General features: G+C 52.9%; 1 protein-coding gene across 3 annotated transcripts in view; it reads left to right on the top strand.

The window, feature by feature from the left end:
- The window catches only part of WHRN (whirlin), a 51,590-nt gene that overhangs the window by 9,944 nt on the left and 18,526 nt on the right, over nucleotides 1-23,120 (top strand). For all 3 annotated transcript variants that reach the window (XM_027687833.1, XM_027687832.1, XM_027687834.1), the window contains exons 2-3: nucleotides 5,727-5,942; nucleotides 15,607-15,732. In XM_027687833.1, coding sequence (XP_027543634.1) covers nucleotides 5,727-5,942; nucleotides 15,607-15,732 — 342 coding nt within the window. The remainder of the gene's footprint in view (nucleotides 1-5,726; nucleotides 5,943-15,606; nucleotides 15,733-23,120) is intronic.

Below are 23,120 nucleotides of genomic sequence, written 5' to 3'. Positions count from 1 at the left end.
CGGGCTCTGCTCCCAGGGAGCAAGGGACAGGAGGAGAGGGAACGGCCTCCAGCTGTGCCAGGGGAGGCTCAGGTTGGACATCAGGAGGAATTTCCTCATGGAAAGAGTGGTCAGGCTTGGAAGGGGCTGCCCAGGGAGGTAGTGGAGTCCCCACCCTTGGAGGTGTCCAAGGAAGGCCTGGACATGGCACTCAGTGCTCTGGGCTGGGGGACAAGGTGGGGATGGGGCACAGGGGGGACTGGATGATCTTGGAGGTCTTTTCCAACCCTGATGATTCTGCGACAAGAACTCTGTTCTGAAAAGCTTCTCCTTTTGTCCCAGGGAGCTGGGCTGACCCTCTGGGCAGTGCATCGTTCATGTGGTGCTGCCCCTCTCTTTGCTGTGGGGGCCTCAAAAACTGGGCTGGCAGCAAAGTCGAGGCCAGAGGGCTTGTGCCAGCCTGGTGGCACCTCTCTGGGAGCAGGAAGGGCAAAGTGCTCGATGCTTGAGTGGTAGCTGGGCTGCTGGGCACAGGGACCAGCAGCCTGGAGGCTTCCAAGGGGGTGGTACTCTGTTATAAACCAAAACCTGCCAAAATCCCGTGCTCAAGTGGGTGTGGAGACACTCTGCAAACATCTCCCAGGAGGCCAGGGTGGATGCACAGTGTGGGAGAAGCCAGTGTGACAGGGCTGGAAAAGAATTCCTGCTGATTGCTCGATGTTCAGGGAGAACAGCTGGAAAATGGGGCCTGTCCTGTGCTGTGGTTATGGTCCCTGCTGGCCAAAAAGGAAGGGAAGGATGTGTGGAAGAAGCTGTGTGGTCCCTGATCTGTCAGGAATTGGCACCTCTAAACCCCAGATGGTCAGTTGACCCCTTCTCACCAGCCCTGAGTGGGGTGGGCTGACCCTGGTGCACCAAAGCCTTTCCATCACCCCCTTCAGCTGGACAGGAGTGAGAAAATTTAACTAAAGGTGGGTCAAGATAAGGACAGGAGGGGAAAAATGAATAGAGGGGAAGTGCAGCATTTCTTCCTGGGCAGGGAGATGGGTGGTGGCTCTGCTCTCTTGGAGCTCACCATGGCAGCTGATGGTGGTTTCTGGCTCTGGTTGGATGCAGGTGGAAGCTTCTCCCACTTGGCTCACCTGATGCCTCATCCCTTTGCAGCTTCTCGTGCCAAGCACTTTGTTAAGGTCTGGTTCAGTGTGTGGGTGCACAAAGGTTCTGCAGGTCTGTGCCTGGTCGTGTTCCTGTGCCTGCTGTGCTTCAGTGTGGATTTATCCAAGGGAAAACACTGCTTCCCTTCTCCTCTCCCAGCCATGGCAGCTGCAGTTTAAAGAGCTGGTGGCTGCCTGGTGAACAGAAATCTTCCTGGAAGCTCCAGTGCTTGAACAGAACTGACTTTAGTGGTTATTGGGTGGGGAGAAGGTTTGTGCTGAGCACCCTGTGGTTTTTGGGAAGACTGTGGTGACCAGAGGGAGGACACCTAGAAGTGTCCAAGGCCAGGCTGGACAGGGCTTGGAGCAACCTGGGCTAGTGGAAGGTGTCCCTACCCATGGCAGGGGGGTGGAACTGGATGATCTTTAAGGTCCCTTCCAACCCAAACCATTCAGGATTCTCTGATTCTGTGACACAGGTGGTGCTGAGGGAGTGTTCTGTTCCTCAGCCTTTGGGCTTCTTCCTCAGGCAGGACCTGCACATTGTCTTGCTGGAGCAACTATGCTTCTGGTGGAGATAAAGAGCAGGGATTCCTCAGCCTCTTTGTGCTTGTGGTTGCAGGATTTACCCCCTGAGCTGATGCAAACCTGAGCTTCTCCTAAAATTAATAAAAACTAAGGGATCTACTCAAATTGGTGCAAGCTCACGAGTCAAATCTGATTTTATAAACAGATTACAAAGGATTCAGCTCAGAAATGGGCTGAATGGGGGAATTTCAGACCTGTGCAGAGACTCTACATCCCTGCTCCTGCAAGCACATGCCTGAAGGCCATGTTGAATTAGGGCTGTGGGAGAGAGTCTTCCAGGAAGAAAAACAACTGTTGAACTGCCCTAAATGGTCCCATGGTTTTGTTTTTTCCCTGTGTGTGAGAGTGATGCCTGCAGTGGTGGGTTACACATCAGTGTACACTGAGTACAGTGAACATGTGTGGGTTGGGGATGGCCTGGAGCTCTCCCACAGCTGAGTGAAGAGTTTCCTCGTGTCCTGGCCCTTCAGTGTCACCAGGTAGATGTGACACCAGAGAGGGAGAGGCTCTCACTGCTTTCTCAGGTGTTTGTGGGGTTTCCTGCCTTGCTTCCTCTCTGGTTGTTCCTTCTCACCTGCATTTTCTGAGACAGGCACCATCCCCCTGAGTGTATTTAGCTCCCACCACAGGGGCAGGTAGCTGGAATCCCTGGAATCCCCAGCTCCTGAGATGGGTATCAAGTGGTTGATCACCACTGAACTGCACAAATGGTCCCAGTTTGCCTCACAGTGGTGAGGTCAGTCATGGAATCACTGAATGGTTTGGGTGGAAAAGACCTTAAAGAGCATCCAGTCCCACTCCCCTGCCATGGGCAGGGACACCTTCCACTAACCCAGGTTGATCCAAGCCCTGTCCAACCAGGCCTTGGACACTTCCAGGAATGGGGCAGCCACAGCTTCTCTGGGAATTCCATCCCAACCCCTCACCACCCTCCCAGGGAAGAATTTCTTCCCAATATTCCATCTAACCCTGCCCTCCTTCAGCTTAAGACCATTCCCCCATGTCCTATCATTACATGCCCCTGTGAAAAGTCCCTCCGAAAGTCCCTCAGAAATGTTTTGTGGGTGTCACAAAACCCTCCACCTGTCACCTAAAAGGCCTCCAAAAGGTGCAGGTGTCTCAGAGGGCAGCAGAGCTGTGTCCTGAAGGGCTCCAAAGTGCAGGGAAGGTCTTTGATGGGCTGGGCAGGAATCTGGTCTTACTGAGGGCTCCAGAGACCTCAGTAAATGTATAAAGGACTCCACAGAGTGTCACCATCCTGCCTGCTGCAGCTCTGGCTCTCTGGGAGAGACTGTCACCACAATGTCCCAGTGGGCACTGCCAGCTTCACTCCCCCTGCTCGTGTCCCCTGTTTTATTGAGCCCTGGCTCATCCTGCTGCCTCCAGCTCTGCAGCTGCCCCCTCACCTGAGGCCCTCTGCTCTCACCTTCATGCATAAAACATCTCCCTGCAGCCCAAGATCCCATCTCCTGGTGGCCCTGTCAAGGGAGCTGCAGGGGGACATAAAAATTCCCTTGTAAATCTCTGGCCTCTCATCCCTGCAAACTTTCCTGTGCCTCCAGAGAGCTGCTCTGCTGCTGTTCCTGCTCATCCAGGGGATGACATTTGGCTGAGGCTAAATGTGTCTGCCAGGCTTCATCAGCCACCCCTGCCTGTGCCTGCTGTGGTACAAACCCCAGAGGGTTTTCTTAGGTCCCTTCTCCTCCCCTGCCAGGATGGATCCTCTCAGGAAGAGAGGAAAGGGGATCCCTGTGCTGGAGAGCCCTGTGGGAACGAGTTGGGAGTGAATGTGGGGAGAAAGGGGGGAGTGCAGCTCGTGGAGGGCCCTGTGGGTGCTCCTGTCCTGCCCTCAGCTCTGAGTTCTTTCTTTGCTCCTTCTTGAATGACAGCCCCAACCCTCAGCTGGCTCTGAGGTGTGGTGTGAACCTGTTCAGGTGAGGGATGCCCAGGATCTGTGCAGACAGAGCCCGTTCTTCCGTGTAGAGCGGAAAAGGGTGGGAATGCAAGCACCAGTCAGGATAATGAGGCATTTCTGTGGCAGAGGGAGGACTGGACTCCTGTGTCACTGCCTGTCCTCATCGTTCCCCTGTGCTGGATGAGGAGCTGCAGCCCCACTCAGAGGTGAGACCTCGCTCAGGTGTCTGTCAGTGCTGTTGCTGCCTCGGTACCTGGGTAAGGCAGTGGTGTTGTGGAGACTGAAAAGGGGTTTTCACAGAGCTGTCTGCAGTTTGAATGGATGGAGAAGGGTTTGGGGAGGGCTTGTGCCCCACAGAATCGTATACTTATAGAATCAGGATCTGCTGAGCTGGAAGGGACCCATCAGGATTGTCGAGTCCAACTCCTGGCCCTGCACAGAATGCCACCATCTCACAGGGGTCACTGGCAGCTCTGGGGGAGGTGAGAAGGCTCTCTGCCACCCCCAGTCCTGCAGTTCAGCCCCTCCTCAGCCTGATGTTGTGGCTCAGAGGGCTGTGCTGTGCCCTGGAGCATGGCTGGGCTGCAGTGCCCCTGGGGGAGCGGGCAGTGGGCACTGGTGGCTCCCAGTGAGGGCTGGGCTGATGCCAGCAGGGCTGGAGTGTGGGGGGCACCTCTGCCTGCAGGAGATGCCCGCAGGGGGTGTGTTTGGGGGATCAGGGCTTGGGGCAGGGGAGCAGCCCGGGGGGGTGAGGTGCTCTGCGGGTGTTGGGATGGAGCTGTTGGTTTCCAGTCCTTGTTTTAAGCTCTCCAGGCACATGGTGACCTTGGGAGCATGTGACAAGTTTGCAGCCAAATTGCTCTGTGTGATGGAGATGCTGAACTGGATTCTCTTTAGCTTTGGCAGGGAGGGACAGGAGTGTTGCCAGGTCAGGGCTGGGATCCAGCCAGCCCAGTATTCCTGACAATATTACCCTTTTCAAGGAGCTGCTGCTCTTAGTGCTTCCTGGTCACAAGCTTTGCTCAGCAGCTTCTCTGCTCAGTGGGGACAGGAGACCTTGTGGGAGCAGCTCATCAAAATGATGTATATATGTGGGGGAAAAAAACCCAAAGCACCTTCTTTCTGAGATCAGATCCAGAGTGTTGATGTTCCTGAGGCCTCAGAAGGGATCAGCACTTCCAGCTGTCCCCAGGGAGAACTCCTATATGTTTATTTAAGTTTACTGTAAAGCTTCTGTCAGCTCCCCACAGTGGAAGCTGGGAGAGCAGAGGAGCGATTGCAAATCACCTTCTCTGGGCCTCAAGGTCATCTCTGTGCGTGTTGGTTTAAATATATGTGTATATTTAGTAATTATTGTACTCATTAATTGACTGCTTGTGCTGGGGGAGGCAGCTGGTCACTAAATGGCTGAATTTTAATATTCCCTGAAGGCATCAGGAGCTTTTCCAGTGGCAGAGTTTGGGGCTGAGGTGTGGGATGAGAGTTTGGGGCTGAGGTGTGGGATGAGAGTTTGGGGCTGAGCTCAGGATTTTCCCAAACAGGTTATTGTTTGGCTGGAGCCTGCTACCAGCATGGTTATGAACAGAATGACACCCATGTCCAGCCTGGAGAGGGAAAAGGTTGTGGAGAGACCTTGGAGCACCTTCCAGTGCCTAAAGGGGCTCCAAGAGAGCTGGAGAGGGACTTTGGGCAAGGATCTGTGCTGCTCTCCTCCAGCACTGATCCCTGTCCTGCTCCAGCTCCTCTCCAAAGCTGCAGAAGCTGCTCAGTCTCGGGTTCAGCTCCTCCTGGGGTTCCTCCTGGGCCTGGCACTGCCCACCTCACCTCCCATACTCTGCCTCACTCTGCTCTTTCCGTGGCTGATGGGGAAAAAAATCCCACTGTGTTTTCTCTGTCAGCAGCTTTGCCTTTACATTGTTTCAGTGAGAAAAATGCAAAATCCCAGCTTTTGATGTCTCTCCATCACTCAGTTGGTGGTCGTAGAGCAGCTTGAGATCTTCCAGCCTCATGGAAGAGCAAAGCTGTGTCTCCCCACCTAAGACAGGTGGTCCTGGCATTGACTCCCCCCTTCTCCTTGGCTTGTCTTGCAGGTGCTGAAGGGCTGCAAGAAGCTGAACCTGTCGGTGCACTCGGTGGGGCGCATCCCGGGCGGGTACGTCACCAACCACATCTACACGTGGGTGGACCCCCAGGGCCGCAGCGTGTCCCCCCCCACGGGGCTGCCCCACCACCAGAACAGCTCCCTGCGCAGGGACAGCGAGAAGAGGAGCCACCTCCAGCTCCTGCAGGAGGGGGATGAGAAGAAGGTGAGCAAAGAGGGGACCGGCCCCAGCCCCGGGGGCCTCTCTGCGGTCACATCCCACCATGGAGGTGCCAACCTCCTTCCTTCATGGAATCATAGAATCAGCTGGGTTGGAAGGGACCTTCGAAATCATCAAGTCCAACCCTTGATCCAACACTGCTGTGGTTGCCAGACCATGGCACTGATGCCACATCCAGTCTCTTCTTAAAAACCTCCAGGGATGGAGAATCCACCACTTCCCTGGGCAGCCCATTCCAATGGCTGAGCACCCTCTCTGCAAATAAATTCTTTCTAATATGTAACCTAAACCCCCCTTGGCACAGCTTAAGACTGAGCCCTCTTGTCTTGCTGAGAGTTGCCTGGGAAAAGAGACCAACCCCCACCTGGCTCCCCCCTCCTGTCAGGGAGTTGTAGAGAGTGAGGAGGTCTCCCCTGAGCCTCCTCCTCTCCAGGCTGAGCCCCCCCAGCTTCTGTGCTTGGCAGCCCTGTGATCATGGCCTCGTTGGGGTAGCCTGGCTCTCCTTTAGGATCCTGGGTTTCCTCCCTTGGTCTGTAGATTTCCCTCTGTCTCCCTCCTGTAGGGTGGGATGGATTGGCTTTGTTCCCACTGGACACAAGTAGAAGCTGAGCTGGAGAGCAGGAATTGTCCAGGTGCAGCCTGGTCTGGCAATGAGGGTCCTGCCAGGAACAGCCATCAAACCAGAAGTTGATTTTAAGGCCTTTCCCAAAAAGGTGGGTGGTTGGATGAAGCCTTCTGACAGCATGGACATCAAGGGACTGACACCCATGTCCAGCCTGGAGGCTCTGGAGAGACCTTAGAGCTCCTTCCAGTGCCTAAAGGGGCTCCAGGAGAGCTGGAGAGGGACTTGGGACAAGGGCCTGGAGTGACAGGACAAGGGGAATGGCTTCAAACTGCCAGAGGGCAGGGTTAGATGGGATATTGGGAAGGAATTCTTCCCTGGGAGGGTGGGGAGGCCCTGGCACAGGTTGCCCAGAGAAGCTGTGGCTGCCCCATCCCTGGAAATGTCCAAGGCCAGGTTGGACAGGGCTTGGAGCAGCCTGGGCTAGTGGAAGGTGTCTGGTCAGTGCTGATCTGGATGTCAGGCCTCTGACAGAAAGGGAAGTGCATCAGCACCTCCAATTCCTAGCCCTGTTCCTTGCTGGGAGCCTGCCCTCCTTTGAACAGCCCCTGGTGTAAGGGAAGCCAGCAGAGGATACGTTCAGGCTGCAGTATCTGATCTCAGGGATTTAATGTCTCTTCTCCCTCTCATTTCCCATCCCAAGCAGACCCTGAGAGGTGTCAGTGCAGAGGCACAGAGCTCAGATGCCCTTGCAGTGAGGCTCAGGCTGGAGGGGCAGCCTCTGCTCCCTTCTCAGTGCTGATGGATATGGAACACGTTCATCCTGTACAAGCAGGACGTGGTGTTTCCTCAGTGCCATCTGTGGAATATCAAAATACTGGCCCAGGACTAAGCAGGGCACTGGCTTCCCAAACACACAGAGTTGCTTGGAACCTTGATATATTCCCATCTGCTTATCCTGGTGTCAGTCTGTCTGACTGCACACCCAAAATGTCCTCAGCTCTGCCTGGAAACGCCGTGGAAGGGTCTGTGAGCTGGAGCTTCCCATCTCAGCCAGAGAGGGGAAAAAAACCTAATACAGGATGAGGCAGCTTGCTGATGAAATATTCATGTGAGCCACAAGGGAGAAGGGCCTATTATTTTTACTTTAAGCAGAAGAAAGAAGCAGGCACTGCTGGCTGGTGTCCCCCACCCGCTGCCACCAGTGTCACCTTGACAGAGCAGCAGCGGCTCTGGGAGCCTGTGGGGAGGAGGTTTTGTCTCTGTTCCTTTAGTCCTTGCTGTGTGGGGACAGGAAATGCTCAGAAACCTGCAGATGTGCATCCCCTGAGCCTCATGTGGTCCCAGGCAGCCCCTTCCCCTCAGTCCCCAGGGAGATGTGATTCCAGATGATTCCAGGTGCTCAGGCTGGCTCGGGGGCTGCATGGACCACTCCCCAGCCCCAAGCACCCTCCTCTGTGCTGCTCCTGGGCCTGAACTCCTCAGGAGTCTTGAGCTGCCCCAGGGCAGGTTTAGGTTGGCCATTGGGAAGAAGTTGTTTGCAGAGAGAGGGATCAGCCCTTGGAATGGGCTGCCCAGGGAGGGGGTGGAGTCCCCGTCCCTGGAGGTGTTGAAGCAGAGCCTGGATGTGGCATCAGTGCCATGGTCTGGGTGACAAGGTGGGGTTGGGTCACAGGTTGGACTCGATGATCTCAGAGGTCTTTTCCAACCCGGTTGATTCTGTGATTCTGTGAAAATGAACCCACCTGAACTTGGCAAGTGTTAATTACTGCTGCCTAATCTGCTTTGGGAGGGAATGAAGCCAAGTTGAATGAAGGCCACGTTGAACTTCAAAGAGCACCTGTGCTGGGCTTGGCTGCTCCTGGGTACACTCTGGGTACCCTCACTGCCACGGTGGGAGGAGGCTCAGCTCCAGGTCCCCCCCAGTGGCACCGTTCCAGGTGAGCCAGGCTGCAGGACCTTGGCTCATGGCTTGTTCTGAGCTCTGCTGCCCTGGTGCCATTGCTGTGATGCCCCTGCACTCGCAGAGCCCTGGGCAGGTCTGCCAGCCTTGGCTGTGCTGCCCACTCGCTGTGGTGCAACCAGCTTGTGGCCTGCTGGCTTCAGCACAAGGTGTGAGAAAAGGCTCTTCTAAAATCCCAGCTTGTCCTTCCGTTCCTTGGTGCTGCTTTGCATGGTCAGAAGGCCCTTTGCTTTCTCTGCAGAATCCCAGAATGGTTTGTGTAGGAAAGGACCTTAAAGCTCATCTCATCCCACCCTCTGCCATGGGCAGGGACACCTTCCACTAGCCCAGGTTGCTCCAAGCCCCGTCCAACCTGGCCTTGGACACTTCCAGGGATGGGGCAGCCACAGCTTCTCTGGGCAACCTGTGCCAGGGCCTTCCCACCCTCACAGCCAAGAATTTCTGTTCAATATCTAATCTAATCCTACTCTCTTTGAATTTGAAGCCATTCCCCCTTGTCCTGTCACTCCAGGCCCTTGCAAACAGCCTCTCTCCATCTTTCTTGTTGGCTCCTTCATGTCCTGGAAGGCCACAATCAGGTCACCCCAGAGCCTTCTCTCCTCCAGGCTGAACAATCCCAATTCCCTCAGCCTTCCCTCGTGGCAGAGCTGCTCCATCCCTCTGATCAGCTCCTTCCCTTCTGGCTGTTCATGGGATCTGGGGAGTTGCTGGTGGGCTGTCAGCTGTTGGATGGCTTGGCTTTCACCACCCTCTTCCAGGCAGTGGATCTGGGCCAGAACTCAGCTGGAACCAGGCTGGGCTCTGAGCTGTTCTGTGGGGGTGAGCAGGAGGGGTGTGCTGACACCTGAGCCAGGTATTCACTGCAGACCTGACCTAACGTGGAGGATGCCACGAGAAGGCACAAGGAGGGATGTGAGAGGGGACTGGAGAGCTGAGGGAGGTGCTGGCAGGGACAGCCTGCGGCCATGCAAGTGGTTAAGGATCTTTCTGCTTCCATGTCTGTGCTGTGTGGCAGATGACCACATTTCCCAAGCTTTTCCTGCACTACAACAACAGAAGAGCAACAAGGCTGGTGAAGGGACTCGAGCACAAGTGCTGTGAGGAGAGGCTGAGGGAGCTGGGGGGGCTCAGCCTGAAGAGGAGGAGGCTCAGGGGAGACCTCATCACTCTCCACAACTCCCTGACAGGAGGTTGTAGCCAGGTGGGGGTTGGTCTCTTTTCCCAGGCAACTCTCAGCAAGACAAGAGGGCTCAGGGTCTTCAGCTGTGCCAGGGGAGGTTTAGGTTACATATTAGGAAGAATTTCTTTCCAGAGAGGGTGATCAGCCATTGGAATGGGCTGCCCAGGGAAGTGGTGGATTCTCTGTCCCTGGAGGTTTTTAAGATCAGACTGGATGTGGCATCAGTGCCATGGGCTGGGAACTGCAGCAGTGTTGGATGAAGGGTTGGACTTGATGATCTGGGAAGTCCCTTCCAACCCAGCTGATTCTATGATTCTATGATACAGGGCAGCCTTCCCTGTAGTCCTAACTGGTGGATCCAGTGTTTTACCAGAGCCCTGTGTCCATCCTGCCCACAGGTGAAGTAACCAGTGGTGGTGGTCAGTGGTAAGTGTGAAATGGAGGGTTGGGAGCAGGACAAAGCTCTGGAGCCACGTGTCTCCAGGCCAGGCACAGCAGCAGGGCAGTCTCCAGCACCATCCCAACATAGGATGTCACCTACCTGCTGGAAAGCTGGGACCTGCTTCCCGTGGTCACCTTCTGCTTCACACCACTTGGATCTTTGTCATCTGTCCGGGCTTGAAGCTGTTTGGATTTGTCACAGCAGCAAAGGGCCGTTTGTGCTGTAAATTGTCATTGATGGACTTCTGGAATCAACAGCTTATTTCGTTAAAAGCACTTTGGAAACCCTCAGACAGCAAAAAAACCCTCATAGGTGCTGCTGAGCTGGGAGGAAGATGAAGTGTGCAAAACACTCTGCCAGTGTTGGACTGTGAATTCTCTGAGAAGCACCATTCCATCAGCTGAATTGCTGCTCTAATGTGCTTATTGCCAGGGGAGCTGCTTATTCCTTCAAGCTTTTGGTGCAGCAAAAGAAAGAAAATATATATATATAAAGAAGAGAGTGTGAACATCTCCTTGCCTTCAGGCAATTCTGTACCCAGAAGTAGCTGTAATTATTATTAAGAAAAAAAAAATCTGTGATAATATTATGTGCTTTGAATGTTTGAGGCACTAATGGTGACTACTTGAGCATGAAGGATAAGAGAGGCAGGAGAGAGGAGGAAGGATTTCTGTCTATTAGTTTGTAATGGCATTTTCAGTGTGAAGTGTGAAGCTCCCCACGTCTCTCACTGTTTGCTTGCTCTGACCTTGCTGGGGTTTGATTTTGTTTACAGCTTTGAGTGCATCCAGTGAGGGGGGGTTGGATAGTTCCCTGTGTTATTGGAATATGTGATGTGGGCCACTGGTCCCCCCAGTGCCCAGGCCTGGAATCACAGAATGATTTGGATCGAAGGGACCTTTAAAACCCCTCTAAACCCCCTGCAGCGAGCAGGGGCACCTTCAGCTCCACTCAGAGCCCCATCCAACCTGAGCTGGGATGTTTCCAGGGATGGGACATCCTGCCTTGAGGGGTCTGTAGCACTGTCCCAGCAGACTTAGCCCAAAATACCCCTTGGGTCAGAGCTCACCCCGTGCTGATGGGCAGCAGTGCCATCTCCTTGTTCCTTCAGGTGAAAAAGCACCCAAAAGTGGTAATTGTTGCATGAGCCAAGCCCTGCCTGGCAAGGAGGCAGCATTGGGCTCAACATCAGCCTGGCCAGGAGCTGGGCTGAGGCTTGGGGTGTGGAAGGGACTTGGTTTGGAGGCTGTCCCTGTGCTCTGAGTGTCCCCTCTCCTCCCTGGGAGGTGCTCGCTGTCCCCACGCACTTGTGCTGTAGCTGTGCTGATGTTACATGTATTAAACCCCTTGGAGGTGGTGCCCAAGCCCTGGCATGGCTTTACCAAGCCTGCCCTGGGCAGGGGGGGTGATGTTGGGCCAGCTCTGATGGATTTGGCACCCCCAGAGCTGCGGCTGCTGCTCCCAGCACTCGGTTAATGGCTCGTGAGCTGGCTCTGCCTTCCCTCACTCCTGTGTTTGCAGGATGTCTAGACACAAACCTGTGGGGTTTCCTTGGGAAGCAGGAGGAGGACGAGCCCTGGGAGCCTCCTGAAATGTTGTTTTTGTTTGTGTGGTGGCAGTAATGGCACGGAAATAGCTGCCAGCATGGGTGAAACCTCCTCAGCCACACTCGTGTGCTGAGTCCTGCTGGTGCCGAGTAATTCGTGTCTGAAAGAGCTTTTTTTCTAATGAGAAAATTGAGTCTGTCAACAGGTAATTTCATAAACCCAGAGAGAAGGAATCCTGGGCAAGAATCAGCTCAGAGCAAATGCTTTATTAATGGTGGTGGTTTTTTCCCTTCATTTCCTGCTCCGGGAGGCAGCAGATGTTTCAGCATTGAAATTGAAATTAAAATTGTGACCTTGATCTTCCAAATGCTTCTGTGTGGCACGTGCAGGAGTAGCCTGGGGCTGGGCACAGCCTTGGAATGGCACAGGGGAGGAGGTGGGCACTGCACAGTGTCAGTGCTGCCTGGGAATACCCAGCAAGGGGTGGGAGGTGACCTTGCCTGGATGTTACTTTGCCTCCAGTGCCTGAAGGGGCTCCAAGAGAGATGGAGAGAGACTTTTTTCAAGGACATGGAGTGATTGGACAAGAGGGAATGGCTTTAAGCTGAAGGAGAGTAGAATTAGATGGGATATTGGGACGGAATTCTTCCCTGTGAGGGTGGAGAGGTCCTGGCACAGGTTGCCCAGAGAAGCTGTGGCTGCCCCTGGATCCCTGGGAGTGTCCAAGGCCAGCTTGGACGGGGCTTGGATCAACCTGGGTTAGTGGAAGGTGTCCCTGCCCATGGCAGGGAGTGGGATGAGATGATCTTTAAGATCCCTTCCAACCCAAACCAGTTTTGGATTATGATGTCCTCAGTTTCCCCCACGGAATAGCTGCCCTTGCTTGCTGCCTGGTTTAGGATGGTGTCAGGACAGCTGTGGATTTGCAGCTCAGATTGATCCCAGCTTTCCCTGATTTTAGCCCTTGAGGGATGTCACAGCTTCTCACCCTGAGTGAGCTGCAGCCTGGCTGTGGAACGGGGAGGAGGGAGGAAGCCTGAAGTGGAAATGGAAGCACAGTGCTTTCTTCTGGGGCAGGACTTGGCACAGAAGTGTTAATCACCTGTCTACAACCTGAGTGGAAAAGCCCAAACAGAAGGGCTCGATCCAGGGAATGCCATGCTGAGGGTCTGTTCCCAGTGGGGCCCTGGGTCAGCAGGATTGATGGTGGAACCACTGGGAACATCAGTCTGGTCCCAGGGCACAGGTTTAACTCTCTCCTTGGACAGCTCAGCTGGGCTTGTGCCTCAGTGTCACCCCAGCAGGGTGTGGAGTTGGGCTCATGGCACAGGGAGGTGCCCTCAGGGGTGGGTGAGGAGGATGCTGTGCTTGGGGCACCCTCCTGACACCACCTCTGCTCGGGGCCCATCCCTGGAGACAGAGTCCCTTGGGAAGCAGGTGCAAAACAGTCCCCTCTGATCCCTAAGCCCTTAACATGGAGTGGCTCAGCCTTCCCCTCATCCCTTCATCCCGGCAATCAGCTTATCCCTCCTCCTCCTCCTCAGCCTGACCCAGCCGAGCCCCCTGCCTGCCAGCACTCCCTCTATTTCCCAGCTATTCCCGAATCCCGCCGTTTATCACCGAGCTGGATGCTCCGAGCGCCGATTTCCCTGTCCCCCGCTGCTGCCACGCTCTTCCCGGCAATTCCCACCGCGCTGCCTCGGGGCTTGCCCGGGGAGCCACGGCCATTAAGCTGATTAAGAAACGCAATTAAGCCCTGAACAGCCCAACTCTCTGGGGCTGCCAGCAGCGAGGTGTTTTTCAGCAGTGTTAAGGTTTCTCCACACGGCTTGGAAGAGGCTTTCAGCCCTTCATGGCTTGGGGTTGTATCCCTTGCTTTCCGCTCCTGGAAGCCCAAGTTTTCCCTGGAAGGCCAGGTTTGCCTTGGAACAGGTGTAAACAAACCAGCTCACGTGGCAGCACCTCAGGTGGAGAGGGAGAGGGAGTATCTCTTACTCCATCTGATGATATCCATGTGGGAGAGCAGCTTCTCAGCTTACCAGCTCGTTGGGATAGTGTTAAAGGGAGATGGAAATGTCTGGGTACCCCTCCTGTTGCCAATTCTAGTTGTATGTGCTGTTCAGGGACCTGCAGAGAGGGTTTTGGCACTCCCACTCTATTTTGACCTCATCTGTGACTCCATGCACTCTGCTACTGCTATTTTTTCCCCAGTATTAGGGATTTTTGAGAAGTTTGGCCCACAGTGGAGTGAAGAAGTTAGAGAAGGGAAACCCTAAATGTCATTAGACAGGACTGGGAGAAAACAGGACTTCAGAAAAGCTGAATATTAAAGAAATACTGAGTGGAGCATTCCGTGGTGCAGAGCAATGTTTCCATGTGAAGAGGGAGCTGAACTGCCCTTGGTTTCCACAGGCAGACACTCTGTTGGGTGGGTTCAGTGCCCAGCAGCCTCTCCAGCCTGTCATGAAGGTCTCTGTATAATTCCTTTAGAATTCTTCAAGCCTCAAATAGTTTCCAGCACTTTCTGCACTTTAAATGAGGGGAAGGACTAACCCAGGGAACGGGGGGTTTGTGCAGCCCTAGAGGAGGATGCTGGTACAGGGAGTTAATGTCTTACAGTTCTCATCTCCAGCAGTTCCTGGGCTGTGGATATACACGAGGAGCTGCTTTGCATCCGTCTCATTAAGTACAAAATTTGGACCCCCAGGTACATTTGTGTCCTGCTGCTGATTTCTGATTTTCACCAAGGTAGAAAATGGGTTTTCAATACCAGCCACTCCAAGGCTGGGCTGAATTCCCCGTGTGATGCCGTGTCCTCTGGAAAGGTGGATTAATTAGTGACTCAAAGCTGGAAATTACTTTTCCATCCAGGTAAATGGGCAAGATTTTTGGTTTGACTGCAGCGAAGGGTTTTAAATATAAAAGCCCTTCACAAACAGCCTGTTTCTGGTTGTTTCTATCAGTGTGAAACACATTTTGGCCTTTCTCGTTTGTTTTTATTCCCGCTGTCTGCTTTTCTCCAGGAGTGACTTAAAACTTGGGACCAAAGCAAAAGAAAAAAAACCCCTGGAGTTATTAATTTAGAAAGTGTCCTGCGGCGAGTGAACAAAGGCCATTTTAAATTGAGAGTCCTCCAGGGAGCTGAACACAGATTTGCTCATGCACTCTAAATTCTCACCTGAACATCCCTGTATTTTCAGAGGAGGAGAAGGTGGATGGAAGCTGGCTAATGGCTCGGTGTGCTGTGCAGATCAGCAGCTGGTGGGGAGAACATCTGTCCAGGTGCTGTGGGGTTGTGGAAAATCAGCCTGTCAGGTTGTGGGAGATGTTAAATATCTTCTGCAAAATGTGCTGGCTGGCTGGAAAACTTGTCCTGGTGTTATTAATTAGAGATAATCAGGCACAGGAGTCCCTGGGCCTCTTTGGGATTTGCCTTGTGGCTTGTTCTCCATATCCTTTTCCAAGGGGAGAGTGCCTGGAGTGGCCCCTCACAGCCAAAGAGGGGCCAAGGGCTGATTCCCAGTGTGGATGGAGTGGGCTCATTGCTCTGTAATCACATGTTTGCACAGGGCATGGGATTCCAGAGAGGGGATTCACAGCCAGTGCTGGCTGGCACCTCTCCTTTGGTGCCCGTGGGGCTCTGGGGGCTGCTCTCAGCTCAGTCTCTACCCTGGAGATGCCCCTGTAAAAGGAGAGAGTGGAAAAGTGCCATGGATCAGCTCTGCCCATGGTTCATGGCTGAACTCCACCCAGGCCACATGTGCTGAACCCTCCCAGTGCTCCAGAGCTGGATTTTCCTCTGGTGTTCCCCAGTGCCTCCTCAATCCCTCAGGAGCTGCCCTCTCCCACCCAGGGACACGGTGGGGGTGCAGCTCCCTGTTCCACCTGTGTGTCCCACCTCTCTTTGTGGCTGCACTCAGACACCACCTCAATGACTGTTCCCATTCCTCTGCAGGTGAACCTGGTCCTGAACGAAGGGAAATCCCTGGGCCTCATGATCCGAGGAGGGGCAGAGTATTCCCTGGGCATCTACATCACCGGGGTGGATAAAGGCTCCGAGGCAGAGAGCACTGGCCTGAAGGTGAGAGTGACCCCAGAGTGGGCTGGGGGGAGGTGGAGCTGCACATTTGGTGGCTGCAGGGCCAGGTCAGCACATCCCTGCTGCTTTTCCTACCTCTTTCCCTCAACCAAGCTCAGCTCTTAATGGGCAGGTGAGTGTTGCATTTCTGAGGTGGCTTTTCAGGGCAGGTTCTTGGGGTGTTTTGGACCTGAGCCTGGAGAGAGCAAGGTGCTGGTGCAGGGAGAAATGCAGCCTTACCACTCCTGGGGTAGGTTGTACTTGCCTTCTGCCTTACATCTGATTTCTCCCCTTTGACACAGCCCAGGGATGTTTTTGGTGTGCAGCAAAAACCTGGCAGGTAAATCACAGACTGGCTGGGGTTGGAAGGGACCTCTGGAGATCATCCAGTCCAACCCCCCTGCCCAGGCAGGGTCACCCAGAGCAGGTGACACAGGAACACATCCAGGTGGGTTTGGGATGTCTCCAGAGAGGGAGACTCCAGGCCCACCCTGGGCAGCTGTTCCAGTGCTCTACCACCTCCATGGAAAGAAGTTCTTCCTCATGTTGAGGTGGAACTTGTATTTTAGTTTATGGCCATTCCTCTTGTCCTGTCACTGGGCACCACTGAAAAGAGTCTGGCACCCCATGGAGATATTTATATGCATTGATGAGATCCCTTCTCAGTCTTTTCTTCTCCAGACTAACCAGGCCCAGCTGCCACAGTCTCTGCTCACAGGAAAGTCACTCTCACCTCCCTGAGCTGGCAGGGCAGAGTTTTCTATTAAAGATCCTGATCCTGTGTCCTTTTCCTGCATCTTCCATCCAAAGCCATTATGTTTGGAGCCAGTGCTGGGCACAAGGTGCTCTCAACCTGCCTGAGGGCACGTGTTTGGAGGCCAGTTCACTGTGGTGGGAGCAGGTGTGTGCAGGTTTCCTCCTGCAGCACTGGCATCCACAGGGATCATGTCTCACCAAGCAGAACCAGCGGGATCACCCTCGGGATGGAGCTGATCCATCAGCAGCCTAACTTGGCGTGACCTCCAGCTGCATCAGGCTCCTTCCACTGTCAAAAACAGGTTCCTAAGGGATGCTCTGGGGTTTGGCTGGGCCCTGGTCCAGGGTTGGCTGCAGGTTTGCTGCAGATCTCTGGTAAAGGGAGATCCTGCACCTTGTTCATCCCACCAGGAACACATCCGGCACCTCTGAGCTCCTCCAGCCTTCCTGCTGTGCCAGAACAGGATGGGACATCCTGGGATCACAGCTGTTCCTGGAAGGGACATTTGGGGTTAAAATTTTGTATTTCCTAGGGCATTCACCAGTTAAATGAGTTGAAAGGGAGCCACTGGTGTATCTCTGTGCCACTCGGGAATGGGGCTCGTTTGAAACTCAAGCTCCTCAGGCTGTAAAATTTTACTTCACTCAGGCTTTCTTTTCTGGTGTGTTTTTTCTCTCTAAATGACCCAGTTCCCTGCAATCACATCATGCCCTTTTGGCTTCCTCCAGTGCAATCCCGTGGGCCCTGAGAGTCAATTCTTTCCCTGCTCCTTGTGCCAGTCAAAACCTGCTGGATGTTAAACTCTGTAATGTTCTCTCAATCCCCTGAAATGGTGCTGGACTGCTGAGGATTGAGGGGTAATCCACTCTGATCCCCTCCCTGTATTGTGAAGGGACACATTTTTGGGCTCAATGACCTTAAAGGTCTTTTCCAACCTAAATGATTCCACGATTCTGTGATGCCTCCATCGATCAGCCCTGGGCAATTTAGGGCTAAGCCTTCAGTGGCCCCATAAAGTCACTTCAATCTGTCAAAGCACCAACTGGGGACAGTCTGGTGGAGAGGGCTGTGATTTGGGCTGGAACAGACATGATCCTGTCCCTCAAATTGCTGTGGCACGATAAGTTGCATCTAACTGGGCACTGAGGTCACCAGAGTTCCTTTTGCAGCCAAGGAGACATTTCTGGGGGTAATGCAGCCACTGCTGAACTCAACTGTGCTCTGCAGGCTCCTGTTTCTCTTTTTGACACAGAATGAAAATGCTGCATTTGGAGGTTTGGATCAATCCAAGTTTTAATCTCTCTCTCAGGTCCTTAGCAGGGAAATGAGGTTTTGGCCCCTGTGACCTGAGGGGTCACTAGGATGGGGAGCTGTGGGAGCATCCTGGGTAGATAATGGAGTGTTTCTTAGGCAGCAAGAAGTGAGAGCTGCTGCTGGAAACTCCTTGCAGAGCCTTGGTCTCTCCCAAAGTGTAGGACACTCCTCTGGGCTGGCACCTCCCAGCAGCTGTTCCCACACAGCCAACTGGAGCACCCAGCTGGATCCCAGGAGTGCCAGTGCAAGGTCATGGCCAGAGGCAGCAGGGACAGTGCTCTGGGACACCAGGATTTCAAGACAGATGATAAGAGGCACAGGACAACTTGTTTCTGCTTGGTAGAGCTGGAAGGAGAGGGACTGGCTGGAGCTGCCTCGGGCGTTGCGTGGGTGACCTTGGTGACGCCAGTGTGTGTCCCCAGTGCCTCCTGACCCTGTGCCAGAGTCGAGCTCCATGTCCTAAAAGAAGCCTGAAAGGCAGGAAAAGAGAAGTTTTGTTGTCTTCCTCGGGTTCTTTCAGTTTGATTCATGTTTAACACTTCAGTACCGCTCCAAATCCCTCTTTTTGCCGCGCGGGGAAAATTGCTGCTTTGCTTCCCTTTCCGTCCTCCCACGGTGAGCTCAGCAGGGGTGATGTCACACTGCACACTCACAGGGACACTCACAACAGCACAACATCTGGCTTTATCCCTCCAGCTCAGCCCATGCCTGCTCAGAAGGCTGGGAATGAGCCACACTCACACTCCGTGGAGGCACCCGGAGCGGTCCCTGCTGTCCCCTGTCCCTGCTGTCCCCTGTCCCTGCCACCTCCCCTCCCACCACCGGGGCTGTTGTTTGCACCCCAAAGCCTCTGCTTATTGATTCTGCACATCGCTGCTGTGTTCTCTGGCAGCTGATTTGTGCATTCCTGCTCTGAATGTCAGGCTTTATGTGATTTCAGATCAGCACAGGCGCTTCCCGCCCTGATTTGTGTTTGCCGCGGGCTGTAAATTCAGTGCTGCTCGGAGCTTTGGAGATAAAGAAAGGCCTTTTATGTCCTGCTGTTAGACGTGGTTGGGTGTAGATCGTGTCCCCCTGTGCTCCCTGTGCTGCTCCAGGTGGTGGTGGAAGGATGTGATACCACAAGGAAGGAAGAACTGGTGGGTAAATGTGATTTCCAGGTGGTTTGTTGCTCTGTGAAGTAGAAAAATGGTGGGTTTGTTCAATGTGAGCTCGACCCAACCTTGCTGGGTCAATGGGAAAGTTCCTGCTGACTTCCCAAGAGTGGATCCCTCTCTGGGGTTTGCTGCTGTCACTGAATTTGTTGCCAGAGTTGTTTGAGTAGATTTTGATGTGATCTTCAGGTTGGATATAAGGGAGAAAAATCTTCCCTGTGAGGGTGGTGAGACCCTGGCACAGGTTGCCCAGAGAAGCTGTGGCTGCCCCGTCCCTGGGAGTGTCCAAGGCCAGGTTGGAGTAACCTGGGCTAGTGGAAGGTGTCCCTGCCCATGGCAGGGGTGGGACTGGATGGTCTTTAAGGTCCCTTCCAACCCAAACCAATCTGTGATTCTGCCAGACATTTAATTTATACCTTCTTGTATCTATGGCACCAACTCAGAGAATTTTGAAATGTTCTAATAATAAATAAACCAAACAATTAATGTTTTACATTTCCCTTAAATTTTGATCAAAGAGCAAACAACGTGGTACTGAAAACCAGGCCAAAGCAAGGAAGTTTTTCCAAGTCCCAAGAGCTAAAGCAGCTCTTTTTCTACTCCAGAAGTGGTGCCTTGGCCCTGAGATGTGGGTCCCAGAGGAGCTGATGCTGGTTCAGGTGCTGCTGCTCTGCTCCCTCTGTCTCCGTGGCCATGAAAGGCAGAGCAGCAAACAGGCTGGATCGCTGCAGTCAGTCAATAATTAAATATTCATACTCCTGGCCTTGGCCTTCTTTATGTTTATTCATTCATGGAACTCCTGACAATGTGTTCTTTGGGCATGTTTTAAAATATGCTGCCTGGGAGTCAGTTCTCAGACTGAAGAAGTGAGTGTTAACAGAGGCTGCAGAGCAGGGATGTGAGTCAGTCATGTTTTGCTTTCAGCTTCTGTCCTTCCTGCCTCCTTGGTGACATTCCCAGCAATGCCATGGCCTTGTTCTGGTGGCATCCATGGCTCTTCTCATCCTGATTTCTTCCCTGCTCGTTTTTTTCTGGTGGTGTATTTTGTCAGGATTTTTTTCTTTATTAAGCCATTTTTGTTTTCTCTCCGTGACCTTTCCCTCAGAAAGAGCAGATTTCAGGCGCTCGCTTCGAACACACAACTCAATATTGAGCTCCCAGCCCAAGGGCTGGGGTGGAGAGAGGCTACAATGATCCATATCTATCCATACACGAGAGGAGAGGAAAAGAGAGGCTGTAAACAGGAAGACATGAATGATTTTACATCATCAGTGGCTGTCATAGAACAGAGTCATTTAGGTTGGAGAAGATCTCCAAGATCATCAGGTCCAACTGTTGTTCCCTGAGCAGTGCCGAGGCCACTTCTGCCCCGTGTCCCCATGTGCCATACCCACATGACTTTTAAATCCCTCCAGGGATGGGGATTCCATCACTACCCTGGGCAGCTGTGCCAGGGCTGGACAGCCCTCTCCATGAGGAAATTCCTTCTGATGTCCAACCTGAGCCTCCCCTGGCACAGCCTGAGGTCATTCCCTCTCCTCCTGTCCCTTGTTCCCTGGGAGCAGAGCCCGACCCCCCCCAGCTTCCCCCTCCTGTCAGGGAGTTGCAGAGCCAGAAGGTCCCCCCTGAGCCTCCTTTTCTCCAGGCTGAGCCCCCGCAGCTCCCTCAGCCACTTCTGCTGCTCCAGCCCCTTCCCCAGCTCCCTTCCCTTCCCTGGACACAACTTGGTGTCATCTGAGAACTGACTGAGGGTGCACTCAGTCCCCTCGTCCCAAAGCTGCCCTTTGAAAGCTGTTTTGTGTTTTGAGGTCTGCACATGCACAAAGATGCTGAAAAAAAGAAGAGAAGATAAAATAAAAGCCTTGTGGCTCCCTGTGAGTCTGGGGAAGGAGCTGCAGAGTGAGGGATCAGTCAGAAGGTGCGTGGTTGTGGTACCCGAGATGGAACCTTTCTCCTGGACTGGTCCTTCCAGTGGTGCCACCTTGCTGGGAACAGACGTTGTTTAAATGGCTCCTGTCCTGGAAGGCCACCAGAACCTTCCCCACAGCAGGGCCACAACCTTTGCCAGCCCCCAGAGACCATTTCCTCTCCTTGTGCTTTCATTCCCATCTGTGTCTGCTTTGTTCCTCCTGTTTGTGTCGGAGAGTGATTGGGAGAAGAACATGTTTTCAGGCAGCACTTGGCACCAATCATTCCCTACCCTGCTCCCAAATCTCTCTGATCCTTCCAACGGGCTGTGTTGGCCTCGTTGGCCATGGATCACCTGCCCTGCCCTGTTTCTCTCCTGGAGAAGCCGAGCACCTCCTTATTTTTCTTATTTAACTTGGTCGATTCCCAATCGATTCATACGTTTCCCTGCCCGTATTTTTAATTTCTTAAGGTCTGCTTTTGGTAATTATTTGTGCTGGAGGGAGGCTCCTTCTACTTTAGTGGTATCTCCAGTGTAATTTAGCCCCTCTCCAGGCACATTAGTGGCATTAAACAGGACTGGTGCTAATGGTACCCTATTAGCCCTGGTACTCCCAGCTCAATTTGGTGTCATTTAACGTGAACTCGTGTTTAAAATCTCTCACCTATTTCTCTGTCTGTGTGACTGAATTTCTCCCAGAGCCTGTTTTGATTATTTTTAAGAGACTTTAGCTGCTCAGAACCCTTGTCTGAAGCCCATTAAGTTTCTCTTGGCTGCACCTCCCTTTCCCACGTCGTTCCCTCTGTCTCCACAAGGAGAAGGAGCCAAGTCTGTCATCGAGGTGTGTTATTTCCGAGCTCTGCTTCTCGTCATGCTCTGTCACCTTTTACATGTCATGTTCAGCCCCTGCATTTCAGGGTACATTTATCCCTAGGAAATGGGAATAATTCCATTTTCAGAAGTGCTCAAGCACTCAGCACGTCCTGTGTGTCCACCCACCATTAGCTGAGCACAACTGAAAACTTGTTCCTGAAATATCCAGGGCAGTAATTTTCCTGTATTTTATTTTTTGTGTGTATGTGTGTCTTATTATTACTTCTTTTATTCTGTGCCAGTTTGGAGCTGTGCATACAGCGAATCACTTTTGTCAGGGTCAGCTTTTGTTTTGCTGGATGGTTCTTTTTGCATCTCTGCAGTTTTTTGTCACCTTCCCAGTTGTCCTTGACTTTGGGGAGAAAATATAATTATTATCCATGTTAATTAGCAACAAATCCTTTCCAGCTTTAATAGGAGTCTGTGATCAAGATAGGCTGATTTGCAGACATTTGGGCTGTCCAGTGATTCCTTTTTATCTGCCCTTCACCAGCAATCATTTTTGCAAGGTCTTTTTTTTTTGTCCCTGCACGAGGTGCTCAAACTTATCCAAGTATTTTGTGGGTGGTTTTTCCCACCTGGTGTTCATATTCTGGAAGCACCTGGGAGAGGTGGTCATGTGCTGGGCACAGGAGACCAGAGGGATGTGAAGGACATGGAATAAATGTTGAGGAAGTGATGAAGGACAGACACAGAGAGATGAAGTAGCTGGTCCAGGACCCTTCTGGTCTCCCTGCTGCAACAAGGACTTGCCAGGCTCCTGTTGGGTTCTCTCTTAAAAGGAGAAATTAAGGAAAGGGTATTAAATCTGTGTAACTGTCTCGAAACAAAATAATCATGAAAGTTTAATGCCTGATGTGGAAAACTATTAAAGATTCATAATTGCAACAGAACTGTCTAATCACATTTGGGGGTTTGTTGTTTTGGTGCTGCAGTGAGCCCAGTGCTCCTTCTTTTAGCAGGAAAATCCACTCCAGTGGGTTGGCTGATAAATCAGAGAGACCTGAGAGATGATATTCATTCTACCTGAACGTGTGTTTCTCTTGGCAGTTCAGGCACTTGCATAATTTCCCTTCCCTGTTTTGTTGTTCATCAGCAGTTTTCTGATGGTGGGTTTGAAGCCAGCAGAGCTTGAAGGGAGGCTGAGATATTTTGTCGAGTCTGTTTGTTGGGAATGTGGGTTTGTGTTATTTACCCCCCCCGGGCTCCCTCCCTTCCCGTTTCCCAGTGCCCTTGTGATCCACCATCCACAGAGGAAGGAACTGTCCCCAGAAATTTGGAATGTTCCATATTACTGAGCTCCCCAGCACAGGAAGGACGTGGAGCTGTTGGAATGAGCCCAGAGGAGGCACCAAGATGATCAGAGGGCTGAACAGCTCTGCTG

This window comes from Neopelma chrysocephalum, unplaced genomic scaffold, assembly GCF_003984885.1.
Source record: "Neopelma chrysocephalum unplaced genomic scaffold, ASM398488v2 Primary Assembly neopelma1_74, whole genome shotgun sequence".
NCBI classification, from domain to species: domain Eukaryota; kingdom Metazoa; phylum Chordata; class Aves; order Passeriformes; family Pipridae; genus Neopelma; species Neopelma chrysocephalum.
This window is presented reverse-complemented; position numbering and strand designations above follow the sequence as displayed.